Source organism: Ranitomeya imitator, chromosome 10, assembly GCF_032444005.1.
Source record: "Ranitomeya imitator isolate aRanImi1 chromosome 10, aRanImi1.pri, whole genome shotgun sequence".
Classification (NCBI taxonomy): domain Eukaryota; kingdom Metazoa; phylum Chordata; class Amphibia; order Anura; family Dendrobatidae; genus Ranitomeya; species Ranitomeya imitator.
Genome location: NC_091291.1, coordinates 2,739,821 through 2,754,173, shown reverse-complemented (window position 1 = coordinate 2,754,173; position 14,353 = coordinate 2,739,821). Strand labels below are relative to the sequence as shown.

The window sequence follows — 14,353 nt, the reverse complement described above, 5'->3', positions numbered from 1 at the left end:
GCCAGCTATTACTCCTGTTATCAGCCATTACTGGGGGGGGGGGGGGGGGCTGCCAGCTATTACTCCCTGTTATCAGCCATTACTGGGGGGGGGGCTGCCAGCTATTACTCTCTGTTATCAGCCATTACTGGGGGGGGGGGGGGGCGCCTGCCAGCTATTACTCCGCTGGTATATCAGCCATTACTGGGGGGGGGGGGGGGGGGGGGGCTGCCAGCTATTACTCCCTGTTATCAGCCATTAGCTGGGGGGGGGGGGGGGCTGCCAGCTATTACTCCCTGTTATCAGCCATTACTGGGGGGGGGCTGCCAGCTATTACTCCCTGTTATCAGCCATTACTGGGGGGGGGGGGGGGCTGCCAGCTATTACTCCCTGTTATCAGCCATTACTGGGGGGGGGGGGGGCTGCCAGCTATTACTCCCTGTTATCAGCCATTACTGGGGGGGGGGGCTGCCAGCTATTACTCCCTGTTATCAGCCATTACTGGGGGGGGGGGGGGGGGCTGCCAGCTATTACTCCCTGTTATCAGCCATTACTGGGGGGGGGGGGGGGGGGCTGCCAGCTATTACTCCCTGTTATCAGCCATTACTGGGGGGGGGGGGGGGGCTGCCAGCTATTACTCCCTGTTATCAGCCATTACTGGGGGGGGGGGGGGGGGGGCTGCCAGCTATTACTCCCTGTTATCAGCCATTACTGGGGGGGGGGTCGGGGGGGGCTGCCAGCTATTACTCCCTGTTATCAGCCATTACTGGGGGGGGGGGGGGGCTGCCAGCTATTACTCCCTGTTATCAGCCATTACTGGGGGGGGGGGGGGCTGCCAGCTATTACTCCCTGTTATCAGCCATTACTGGGGGGGGGTGGGGGGGGGGCTGCCAGCTATTACTCCCTGTTATCAGCCATTACTGGGGGGGGGGGGGCTGCCAGCTATTACTCCCTGTTATCAGCCATTACTGGGGGGGGGGGGGGGGGCTGCCAGCTATTACTCCCTGTTATCAGCCATTACTGGGGGGGGGGGGGGGGGGCTGCCAGCTATTACTCCCTGTTATCAGCCATTACTGGGGGAGGGGGGGGGGGGGCTGCCAGCTATTACTCCCTGTTATCAGCCATTACTGGGGGGGGGGGCTGCCAGCTATTACTTCCTGTTATCAGCCATTACTGGGGGGGGGGGGGGGCTGCCAGCTATTACTCCCTGTTATCAGCCATTACTGGGGGGGGGGGGGGGGGGCTGCCAGCTATTACTCCCTGTTATCAGCCATTACTGGGGGGGGGGGGGGGGGCTGCCAGCTATTACTCCCTGTTATCAGCCATTACTGGGGGGGGGGGGGGGGGCTGCCAGCTATTACTCCCTGTTATCAGCCATTACTGGGGGAGGGGGGGGGGGGCTGCCAGCTATTACTCCCTGTTATCAGCCATTACTGGGGGGGGGGGGGGCTGCCAGCTATTACTCCCTGTTATCAGCCATTACTGGGGGGGGGGGGGCTGCCAGCTATTACTCCCTGTTATCAGCCATTACTGGGGGGGGGGGGCTGCCAGCTATTACTCCCTGTTATCAGCCATTACTGGGGGGGGGGGGGGGCTGCCAGCTATTACTCCCTGTTATCAGCCATTACTGGGGGGGGGGGGGGGCTGCCAGCTATTACTCCCTGTTATCAGCCATTACTGGGGGGGGGGGCTGCCAGCTATTACTCCCTGTTATCAGCCATTACTGGGGGGGGGGCTGCCAGCTATTACTCCCTGTTATCAGCCATTACTGGGGGGGGGGGGCTGCCAGCTATTACTCCCTGTTATCAGCCATTACTGGGGGGGGAGGGGGGGGGGGCTGCCAGCTATTACTCCCTGTTATCAGCCATTACTGGGGGGGGGGCTGCCAGCTATTACTCCCTGTTATCAGCCATTACTGGGGGGGGGGTCGGGGGGGGCTGCCAGCTATTACTCCCTGTTATCAGCCATTACTGGGGGGGGGGGGGGGGGCTGCCAGCTATTACTCCCTGTTATCAGCCATTACTGGGGGGGGGGGGCTGCCAGCTATTACTCCCTGTTATCAGCCATTACTGGGGGGGGGGGGGGGGGGCTGCCAGCTATTACTCCCTGTTATCAGCCATTACTGGGGGGGGGGGGGGGGGCTGCCAGCTATTACTCCCTGTTATCAGCCATTACTGGGGGGGGGGGGGGGGCTGCCAGCTATTACTCCCTGTTATCAGCCATTACTGGGGGGGGGGGGGGGGCTGCCAGCTATTACTCCCTGTTATCAGCCATTACTGGGGGGGGGGGGGGGGGGGGGGGCTGCCAGCTATTACTCCCTGTTATCAGCCATTACTGGGGGGGGGGGGGGCTGCCAGCTATTACTCCCTGTTATCAGCCATTACTGGGGGGGGGGGGGCTGCCAGCTATTACTCCCTGTTATCAGCCATTACGGGGGGGGGGCTGCCAGCTATTACTCCCTGTTATCAGCCATTACTGGGGGGGGGGGCTGCCAGCTATTACTCCCTGTTATCAGCCATTACTGGGGGGGGGGGCTGCCAGCTATTACTCCCTGTTATCAGCCATTACTGGGGGGGGGGCTGCCAGCTATTACTCCCTGTTATCAGTCATTACTGGGGGGGGGGGGGGCTGCCAGCTATTACTCCCTGTTATCAGTCATTACTGGGGGGGGGGGGGGCTGCCAGCTATTACTCCCTGTTATCAGCCATTACTGGGGGGGGGCTGCCAGCTATTACTCCCTGTTATCAGTCATTACTGGGGGGGGGGGGGCTGCCAGCTATTACTCCCTGTTATCAGCCATTACGGGGGGGGGGGGGGGGCTGCCAGCTATTACTCCCTGTTATCAGCCATTACGGGGGGGGGGGGGGGGCTGCCAGCTATTACTCCCTGTTATCAGCCATTACTGGGGGGGGGGGGGGCTGCCAGCTATTACTCCCTGTTATCAGCCATTACTGGGGGGGGGGGCTGCCAGCTATTACTCCCTGTTATCAGCCATTACTGGGGGGGGGGGCTGCCAGCTATTACTCCCTGTTATCAGCCATTACTGGGGGGGGGGGCTGCCAGCTATTACTCCCTGTTATCAGCCATTACTGGGGGGGGGGGGGGCTGCCAGCTATTACTCCCTGTTATCAGCCATTACTGGGGGGGGGGGGGGCTGCCAGCTATTACTCCCTGTTATCAGCCATTACTGGGGGGGGGGGGGGGCTGCCAGCTATTACTCCCTGTTATCAGCCATTACTGGGGGGGGGGGGGGGCTGCCAGCTATTACTCCCTGTTATCAGCCATTACTGGGGGGGGCTGCCAGCTATTACTCCCTGTTATCAGCCATTACTGGGGGGGGGGGGGGGCTGCCAGCTATTACTCCCTGTTATCAGTCATTACTGGGGGGGGGGGGCTGCCAGCTATTACTCCCTGTTATCAGCCATTACTGGGGGGGGGGGGCTGCCAGCTATTACTCCCTGTTATCAGCCATTACTGGGGGGGGGGGGGGGGCTGCCAGCTATTACTCCCTGTTATCAGTCATTACTGGGGGGGGGGGGCTGCCAGCTATTACTCCCTGTTATCAGCCATTACTGGGGGGGGGGGGGCTGCCAGCTATTACTCCCTGTTATCAGTCATTACTGGGGGGGGGGGGGCTGCCAGCTATTACTCCCTGTTATCAGCCATTACTGGGGGGGGGGGGGGCTGCCAGCTATTACTCCCTGTTATCAGCCATTACTGGGGGGGGGGGGGGCTGCCAGCTATTACTCCCTGTTATCAGCCATTACTGGGGGGGGGGGGCTGCCAGCTATTACTCCCTGTTATCAGTCCATTACTGGGGGGGGGGGGCTGCCAGCTATTACTCCTGTTATCAGTCATTACTGGGGGGGGGGGGCTGCCAGCTATTACTCCCTGTTATCAGTCATTACTGGGGGGGGGGCTGCCAGCTATTACTCCCTGTTATCAGTCATTACTGGGGGGGGGGGGCTGCCAGCTATTACTCCCTGTTATCAGTCATTACTGGGGGGGGGGGCTGCCAGCTATTACTCCCTGTTATCAGCCATTACTGGGGGGGGGGGCTGCCAGCTATTACTCCCTGTTATCAGCCATTACTGGGGGGGGGGGGGGGGCTTGCCAGCTATTACTCCCTGTTATCAGTCCATTACTGGGGGGGGGGGCTGCCAGCTATTACTCCCTGTTATCAGCCATTACTGGGGGGGGGGGCTGCCAGCTATTACTCCCTGTTATCAGCCATTACTGGGGGGGGGGGGGCTGCCAGCTATTACTCCCTGTTATCAGCCATTACTGGGGGGGGGGGGCTGCCAGCTATTACTCCCTGTTATCAGCCATTACTGGGGGGGGGGGCTGCCAGCTATTACTCCCTGTTATCAGCCATTACTGGGGGGGGGGCTGCCAGCTATTACTCCCTGTTATCAGCCATTACTGGGGGGGGGGGGCTGCCAGCTATTACTCCCTGTTATCAGCCATTACTGGGGGGGGGGGGCTGCCAGCTATTACTCCCTGTTATCAGCCATTACTGGGGGGGGGGGGCTGCCAGCTATTACTCCCTGTTATCAGCCATTACTGGGGGGGGGGGGCTGCCAGCTATTACTCCCTGTTATCAGCCATTACTGGGGGGGGGGGGCTGCCAGCTATTACTCCCTGTTATCAGCCATTACTGGGGGGGGGGGGCTGCCAGCTATTACTCCCTGTTATCAGCCATTACTGGGGGGGGGGGGCTGCCAGCTATTACTCCCTGTTATCAGTCATTACTGGGGGGGGGGGCTGCCAGCTATTACTCCCTGTTATCAGTCATTACTGGGGGGGGGGGCTGCCAGCTATTACTCCCTGTTATCAGCCATTACTGGGGGGGGGGGGCTGCCAGCTATTACTCCCTGTTATCAGCCATTACTGGGGGGGGGGGCTGCCAGCTATTACTCCCTGTTATCAGCCATTACTGGGGGGGGGGGGCTGCCAGCTATTACTCCCTGTTATCAGCCATTACTGGGGGGGGGGCTGCCAGCTATTACTCCCTGTTATCAGTCATTACTGGGGGGGGGGGGCTGCCAGCTATTACTCCCTGTTATCAGTCATTACTGGGGGGGGGGGCTGCCAGCTATTACTCCCTGTTATCAGCCATTACTGGGGGGGGGGGGGGCTGCCAGCTATTACTCCCTGTTATCAGCCATTACTGGGGGGGGGGGGCTGCCAGCTATTACTCCCTGTTATCAGTCATTACTGGGGGGGGGGGGCTTGCCAGCTATTACTCCCTGTTATCAGCCATTACTGGGGGGGGGGGGGGCTGCCAGCTATTACTCCCTGTTATCAGCCATTACTGGGGGGGGGGGGCTGCCAGCTATTACTCCCTGTTATCAGTCATTACTGGGGGGGGGGGGGGGCTGCCAGCTATTACTCCCTGTTATCAGCCATTACTGGGGGGGGGGGGGCTGCCAGCTATTACTCCCTGTTATCAGCCATTACTGGGGGGGGGGGGCTGCCAGCTATTACTCCCTGTTATCAGCCATTACTGGGGGGGGGGGGCTGCCAGCTATTACTCCCTGTTATCAGCCATTACTGGGGGGGGGGGGGCTGCCAGCTATTACTCCCTGTTATCAGCCATTACTGGGGGGGGGGCTGCCAGCTATTACTCCCTGTTATCAGCCATTACTGGGGGGGGGGGGGCTGCCAGCTATTACTCCCTGTTATCAGCCATTACTGGGGGGGGGGGCTGCCAGCTATTACTCCCTGTTATCAGCCATTACTGGGGGGGGGGGGCTGCCAGCTATTACTCCCTGTTATCAGTCATTACTGGGGGGGGGGGGGGGCTGCCAGCTATTACTCCCCTGTTATCAGCCATTACTGGGGGGGGGGGGCTGCCAGCTATTACTCCCTGTTATCAGCCATTACAGGGGGGGGGGGCTGCCAGCTATTACTCCCTGTTATCAGCCATTACTGGGGGGGGAGGGGGGGGGGGGCTGCCAGCTATTACTCCCTGTTATCAGCCATTACTGGGGGGGGGGGCTGCCAGCTATTACTCCCTGTTATCAGCCATTACTGGGGGGGGGGGGGGGGGGCTGCCAGCTATTACTCCCTGTTATCAGCCATTACTGGGGGGGGGGGGCTGCCAGCTATTACTCCCTGTTATCAGCCATTACTGGGGGGGGGGGGGGGGGGGGGGGGGGCTGCCAGCTATTACTCCCTGTTATCAGCCATTACTGGGGGGGGGGGCTGCCAGCTATTACTCCCTGTTATCAGCCATTACTGGGGGGGGGGGGGGGGGCTGCCAGCTATTACTCCCTGTTATCAGCCATTACTGGGGGGGGGGGCTGCCAGCTATTACTCCCTGTTATCAGCCACTCGGACCAGAGAGGCTTCCTAGTGTTGATCAGTGAGCTCAGCCCCTTCCCCCGCTGCGCTGAGGACCCCCGCTCAGTAGGGTCACACACACTGTACGCCGGCACCAGCTGTATGGGGAGAGGGGCGTTTGTGCACATTTTGACCTCATCTATGGGGAGAGTCGGGGGCTCCCATACACCGTAACGGCCCCTGCAGATATTGGGGGGGTGAGGAGACTGAGGGGCTTTACATAGAAGACCACTAACATCAGCCCCAGAGGAGGAGAATGGGGCCTCCACAAGGTCAGTGGCTCCACGCATAGGACCCCAGTGGGCCATGTCCTGTAACTATGGTGCAGCCTCCACCATGGGGGGCCGCTGACCTACTTGGCTCCATCCGGCTGCTGCAGTGGAGGGGGCGATCAGTACCGAGGGCACAGGCTGGTAACCCATTGTATCCCAGCACCGGACCCTCCAGCAGCTGCACAGAGCCCGGACCGTCCTGGCTGCCCCTCCACGTGTACCCCAGTAATACTGGCTGCCCCCTCCACCCGTACCCCAGTAATACTGGCTGCCCCCCTCCACCCGTAACCCAGTAATACTGGCTGCCCCCCCTCCACCCGTAACCCAGTAATACTGGCTGCCCTCCACGTGTACCCCAGTAATACTGGCTGCCCCCGCCACCCCGTAACCCAGTAATACTGGCTGCCCCCGCCACCCGTACCCCAATAATACTGGCTGCCCCTCCACGTGTACCCCAGTAATACTGGCTGCCCCCGCCACCCGTACCCCAATAATACTGGCTGCCCCCTCCACGTGTACCCCAGTAACACTGGCTGCCCCCCTCCACCCGTACCCCAGTAATACTGGCTGCCCCCCCTCCACCCGTAACCCAGTAATACTGGCTGCCCCCCTCCACCCGTAACCCAGTAATACTGGCTGCCCCCGCCACCCGTACCCCAATAATACTGGCTGCCCCCCTCCACCCGTAACCCAGTAATACTGGCTGCCCCCCGCCACCCGTACCCCAATAATACTGGCTGCCCCCGCCACCCGTACCCCAGTAATACTGGCTGCCCCCGCCACCCGTACCCCAGTAATACTGGCTGCCCCCCGCCACCCGTACCCCAGTAATACTGGCTGCCCCCCTCCACCCGTACCCCAGTAATACTGGCTGCCTCCCTCCACCCGTACCCCAGTAATACTGGCTGCCCCCCTCCACCCGTACCCCAGTAATACTGGCTGCCCCCCTCCACCCGTACCCCAGTAATACTGGCTGCCCCCCTCCACCCGTACCCCAATAATACTGGCTGCCCCCGCCACCCGTACCCCAATAATACTGGCTGCCCCCGTACCCCAGTAATACTGGCTGCCCCCGCCACCCGTACCCCCAGTATTGCCAGCTAATCCCATCATGTGTGACGCGACCCTGCGGCTAATCCCATCATGTGCGATGCGACCCTGCGGCTAATCCCATCATGTGCGATGCGACCCTGCGGCTAATCCCATCATGTGCGATGCGACCCTGCGGCTAATCCCATCATGTGCGATGCGACCCTGCGGCTAATCCCATCATGTGCGATGCGACCCTGCGGCTAATCCAATCATGTGTGATGCGACCCTGCGGCTAATCCCATCATGTGCGATGCGACCCTGCGGCTAATCCCATCATGTGCGAAGCGACCCTGCGGCTAATCCCATCATGTGCGATGCGACCCTGCGGCTAATCCCATCGTGTGATGCGACCCTGCGGCTAATCCCATCATGTGCGAAGCGACCCTGCGGCTAATCCCATCATGTGTGATGCGACCCTGCGGCTAATCCCATCATGTGCGAAGCGACCCTGCGGCTAATCCCATCGTGTGATGCGACCCTGCGGCTAATCCCATCATGTGTGATGCGACCCTGCGGCTAATCCCATCATGTGCGAAGCGACCCTGCGGCTAATCCCATCATGTGTGATGCGACCCTGCGGCTAATCCCATCATGTGCGAAGCGACCCTGCGGCTAATCCCATCATGTGCGATGCGACCCTGCGGCTAATCCCATCATGTGCGATGCGACCCTGCGGCTAATCCCATCATGTGCGAAGCGACCCTGCGGCTAATCCCATCATGTGTGATGCAGTTTGGCTGCTGCTCTTCGATCATGGATCCCGCAGCCCTACACTCACAGCTCTGACCATTCTGTCTTCTCCCATGTGCCCCCAAGAGTCCATGATTTGGGGTCTGTACGATCCTGTGCACGCAGTTGTCGCCCCCTGTAGCACCTTCTCGCCGGTCTCAGACGCTTAATCTTAGGAATTATCTAATCAGGTGACAGTAAATCCAGGGATCTGCTGACAGAAGCTGCTCCGCATCTGGCAGCTCCGCGCCCTGCGCCCACTACGCCCTGCAAGGGGGTCTGTAACCACCGACCGAGGCTGACTGTGCCCCATTATGGCGCTGACCAGTGAGGAGCATTTACTGATCACCACCATCGCCTGCTCCATTGTGGCCATGTCTGTGCTCTCGTGTCTCTGCTGCTTCACCTGCAGACTGTCAGGGTAAGTACCCGGCCGAAGGGGCACAGGCCAGCGGAGGCGGGGGGCCGCGAAAACACAAGCACTAGGCACTGGTACACAACTAACAGGGGTCCGCAGTGTAGAGAAACCATCCTGCTTCACTAGTTACAGCCTGCGGTGTAAAGAATGGAGGATCCTTCCCATACAAAATTAGGGGAAAAAACAACAAATATAGCTGCAGAAATACTACCCCCCCCCAGTACAATATAACTACTATAATACCGCCCCTATGTACAAGAATATAACTGCTATAATACTGCTCCTATGTACAAGAATATAACTACTATAATACTGCCCCTATGTACAAGAATATAACTACTATAATACTGCCCCTATGTACAGGAATATAACTACTATAATACTGCTCCTATGTACAAGAATATAACTACTATAATACTGCCCCTATGTACAGGAATATAACTACTATAATACTGCCCCTATATACAAGAATATAACTACTATAATACTGCCCCTATGTACAGGAATATAACTACTATAATACTGCCCCTATATACAAGAATATAACTACTATAATACCGCCCCTATGTACAAGAATATAACTGCTATAATACTGCTCCTATGTACAAGAATATAACTACTATAATACTGCCCCTATGTACAAGAATATAACTACTATAATACTGCCCCTATGTACAAGAATATAACTACTATAATACTGCTCCTATGTACAAGAATATAACTACTATAATACTGCCCCTATGTACAGGAATATAACTACTATAATACTGCCCCTATGTACAAGAATATAACTACTATAATACTGCTCCTATGTACAAGAGTATAACTACTATAATACTGCCCCTATGTACAAGAATATAACTACTATAATACTGCTCCTATGTATAAGAATATAACTACTATAATACTGCCCCTATGTACAAGAATATAACTACTGCCCCCTATATACAAGAATATAACTACTATAATACTGCCCCTATGTACAAGAATATAACTACTATAATACTGCCCCCTATATACAAGAATATAACTACTATAATACTGCCCCTATGTACAGGAATATAACTACTATAATACTGCCCCTATGTACAAGAATATAACTACTATAATACTGCCCCTATGTACAAGAATATAACTACTATAATACTGCTCCTATGTACAAGAATATAACTGCTATAATACTGCCCCTATGTACAAGAATATAACTACTATAATACTGCCCCCTATGTACAGGAATATAACTACTATAATACTGCTCCTATGTACAGGAATATAACTACTATAATACTGCTCCTATGTATAAGAATATAACTACTATAATACTGCCCCCTATGTATAAGAATATAACTACTATAATACTGCTCCTATGTACAAGAATATAACTACTATTATACTGCCCCTATGTATAAGAATATAACTACTATAATACTGCTCCTATGTACAAGAATATAACTACTATAATACTGCCCCTATGTATAAGAATATAACTACTATAATACTGCTCCTATGTACAAGAATATAACTACTATAATACTGCTCCTATGTACAAGAATATAACTGCTATAATACTGCCCCTATGTACAAGAATATAACTACTATAATACTGCTCCTATGTACAAGAATATAACTGCTATAATACTGCCCCTATGTACAAGAATATAACTACTATAATACTGCTCCTATGTACAAGAATATAACTACTATAATACTGCCCCTATGTATAAGAATATAACTACTATAATACTGCTCCTATGTACAAGAATATAACTACTATAATACTGCTCCTATATACAAGAATATAACTACTATAATACTGCCCCTATGTATAAGAATATAACTACTATAATACTGCCCCTATGTACAAGAATATAACTACTATAATACTGCCCCCTATGTATAAGAATATAACTACTATAATACTGCCCCTATGTACAGGAATATATCTACTATAATACTGCCCCTATGTATAAGAATATAACTGCTATAATACTGCTCCTATGTACAAGAATATAACTACTATAATACTGCTCCTATATACAGGAATATAACTACTATAATACTGCTCCTATGTACAAGAATATAACTACTATAATACTGCTCCTATGTACAAAAATATAACTACTATTATACTGCCCCCTATGTACAAGAATATAACTACTATTATACTGCCCCTATGTATAAGAATATAACTACTATAATAGTGCTCCTATGTACAGGAATATATCTACTATAATACTGCCCCTATGTACAAGAATATAACTACTATAATACTGCTCCTATGTACAAGAATATAACTGCTATAATACTGCTCCAATGTACAAGAATATAACTACTATAATACTGCTCCTATGTACAAGAATATAACTCCTATAATACTGCCCCTATGTACAAGAATATAACTACTATAATACTGCCCCTATGTACAAGAATATAACTACTATAATACTGCCCCCTATGTATAAGAATATAACTACTATAATACTGCCCCTATGTACAAGAATATAACTACTATAATACTGCTCCTATGTACAAAAATATAACTACTATTATACTGCCCCCTATGTACAAGAATATAACTACTATTATACTGCCCCTATGTATAAGAATATAACTACTATAATAGTGCTCCTATGTACAGGAATATATCTACTATAATACTGCCCCTATGTACAAGAATATAACTACTATAATACTGCTCCTATGTACAAGAATATAACTGCTATAATACTGCTCCAATGTACAAGAATATAACTACTATAATACTGCTCCTATGTACAAGAATATAACTCCTATAATACTGCCCCTATGTACAAGAATATAACTACTATAATACTGCCCCTATGTACAAGAATATAACTACTATAATACTGCCCCCTATGTATAAGAATATAACTACTATAATACTGCCCCTATGTATAAGAATATAACTACTATAATACTGCTCCTATGTACAAGAATATAACTACTATAATACTGCTCCTATGTACAGGAATATATCTACTATAATACTGCCCCTATGTACAAGAATATAACTGCTATAATAGTGCTCCAATGTACAAGAATATAACTACTATAATACTGCTCCTATGTACAAGAATATAACTCCTATAATACTGCCCCTATGTACAAGAATATAACTACTATAATACTGCCCCCTATGTATAAGAATATAACTACTATAATACTGCCCCTATGTATAAGAATATAACTACTATAATACTGCTCCTATGTATAAGAATATAACTACTATAATACTGCTCCTATGTACAGGAATATATCTACTATAATACTGCCCCTATGTACAAGAATATAACTGCTATAATACTGCTCCTATGTACAGGAATATATCTACTATAATACTGCCCCTATGTACAAGAATATAACTACTATAATACTGCTCCTATGTACAGGAATATATCTACTATAATACTGCCCCCTATGTATAAGAATATAACTACTATAATAGTGCTCCTATATGCAGCGTATGACTATACTGCGGCTCCCGGTTGCGCTGGTGTTAGAGGACTTTGGGGTGACGGCTCCTATAATGGCGTCTTTGTGCGCCCGCGGTGCCGCCCTCTGACCTTTCGTCTCCCGGTTATTTTCGGCTTTCATCTTCCATCTATAAATCTGCTGTAATGAGGGGTCGGGGATTCGCAGATTGCGGGAAGCACAGGCTGTAATTTCTCGGAATATCGGGGATTATTCTCCGCCATCTTCTCCCCTGCAGGGCGGCGCACACGGTGCTGGAGCTCGTCTGACCCAGGATGGACATGAGGTGCTGGACACTGACGCTGCTCATCAAGATGGTGATGGCACAGAGCTTCCCAGGTAAAAGCCACGTACACCACTAAAGCTGCAAGACATCAGGTCTCCAGTCACCTCCAGAGCTGCACTCACTGTTCTGCTGTTACATCGTGTCTTATCCTCCAGTCACCTCCAGAGCTGCACTCACTATTCTGCTGTTACCTCATGTCTTATCCTCCAGAGCTGCACTCACTATTCTGCTGTTACATCGTGTCTTATCCTCCAGTCACCTCCAGAGCTGCAGTCACTATTCTGCTGTGACATCATGTCTTATCCTCCAGAGCTGCAGTTCTGTTGATTCCAAAGACACCAACTGATAATGTGGCACGTTTTAATGGTTTCAGGTAGAATAGTGATTGCAGCTCTGGAGGTGACTGGAGAATAAGACAGGATGTAAGACAGGATGTTACAGCAGAATAGTGAGTGCAGCTCTGGAGGTGACAAGGATAAGACACAATGTAACAGCAGAATAGTGACTGCAGCTCTGGAGATGACTGGAGGATAAGACACTATAACAGCAGAATAGTGAGTGCAGCTCTGGAGGTGACTGGAGGATTAGTCACTGTTTTATTTGTAATGTATCACAGTTATTGTCATGTAAAGTATTTTTATTTTATTTAATAAAAGACCTGGAGGATAAGACACGATGTAACAGCAGAATAGTGAGTGCAGCTCTGGAGGATAAGACCTGATGTAACAGCAGAATAGTGAGTGCAGCTCTGGAGGATAAGACACGATGTAACAGCAGAATAGTGAGTGGAGCTCTGGAGGTGACTGGAGGATAAGACACGATGTAACAGCAGAATAGTGAGTGCAGCTCTGGAGGTGACTGGAGGATAAGACACGATGTAACAGCTGAATAGTGAGTGCAGCTCTGGAGGTGACTGGAGGATAAGACACGATGTAACAGCTGAATAGTGAGTGCAGCTCTGGAGGTGACTGGAGGAGATGTTGCGCTGCAGGAGGCTCCTCGCCCGGTTGTTACAGTGTGTCAGTGCAGATCATCTTTCTGACACCCAGGCTGCTTATAGATTAGAAACATTGGTAGCAAACCCTCAGCTGTGAGAAGTCTTAAAGGGGCACTGACCAGTGTGAAAGTTCTCCTAGCCATGGGATAGGGCACACACCCCAGTGCTGCGGGGTCCGACCACTGGGACCACCACTGATCCTGAGGATTGCCCATAGTCTGGCCCGGTTCCCGGGATCGGTGGTGATCGCGGCCGTCAGTCCCCGCCCGCCGTGCCCCCTGTAACCCGGTTGTGCCCCCGTAGAGCAGGAGAAGGACCCCGCGTACTGGAGGGCGCAGGCACAGGACACGCTGCGACGAGCGCTGGAGCTGCAGCGGCTCAACACCAAGGTCGCCAAGAACGTCATCATGTTCCTGGGAGACGGTGAGACCCCGGTACATGGCTGCGGGGGGCTCCATGCCACCATGACACCTAACCACCCCCCGATTTATTGCAGGCATGGGGGTCTCGACAGTCACAGCAACACGGATCTTAAAGGGACAGGTCGCTGGAAAACCAGGAGAGGAGACGGTGCTGGAGATGGACAAGTTCCCCCATGTGGCTCTGGCCAAGGCGAGTGGGGGGCAGCAGCGTCCAGGGGGGCAGCAGCGTGTGCGGGGGGCAGCAGCGTCCGGGGGGGGGGGGCAGCAGCGTCCGGGGGGGGGGGGGGGGCAGCAGCGTCCGGGGGGGGGCAGCAGCGTCCG

The 14,353-nt window shown here is 52.8% G+C and overlaps 1 protein-coding gene across 1 annotated transcript in view; it reads left to right on the top strand.

The window, feature by feature from the left end:
- Positions 1–14,353, top strand: part of ALPL (alkaline phosphatase, biomineralization associated) — a 41,284-nt gene that overhangs the window by 9,822 nt on the left and 17,109 nt on the right. Inside the window, exons 2-4 of the mRNA XM_069742851.1 lie at positions 12,566–12,666; positions 13,914–14,033; positions 14,107–14,222. Coding sequence (XP_069598952.1) covers positions 12,603–12,666; positions 13,914–14,033; positions 14,107–14,222 — 300 coding nt within the window. The 5' untranslated portion in view covers positions 12,566–12,602. The remainder of the gene's footprint in view (positions 1–12,565; positions 12,667–13,913; positions 14,034–14,106; positions 14,223–14,353) is intronic.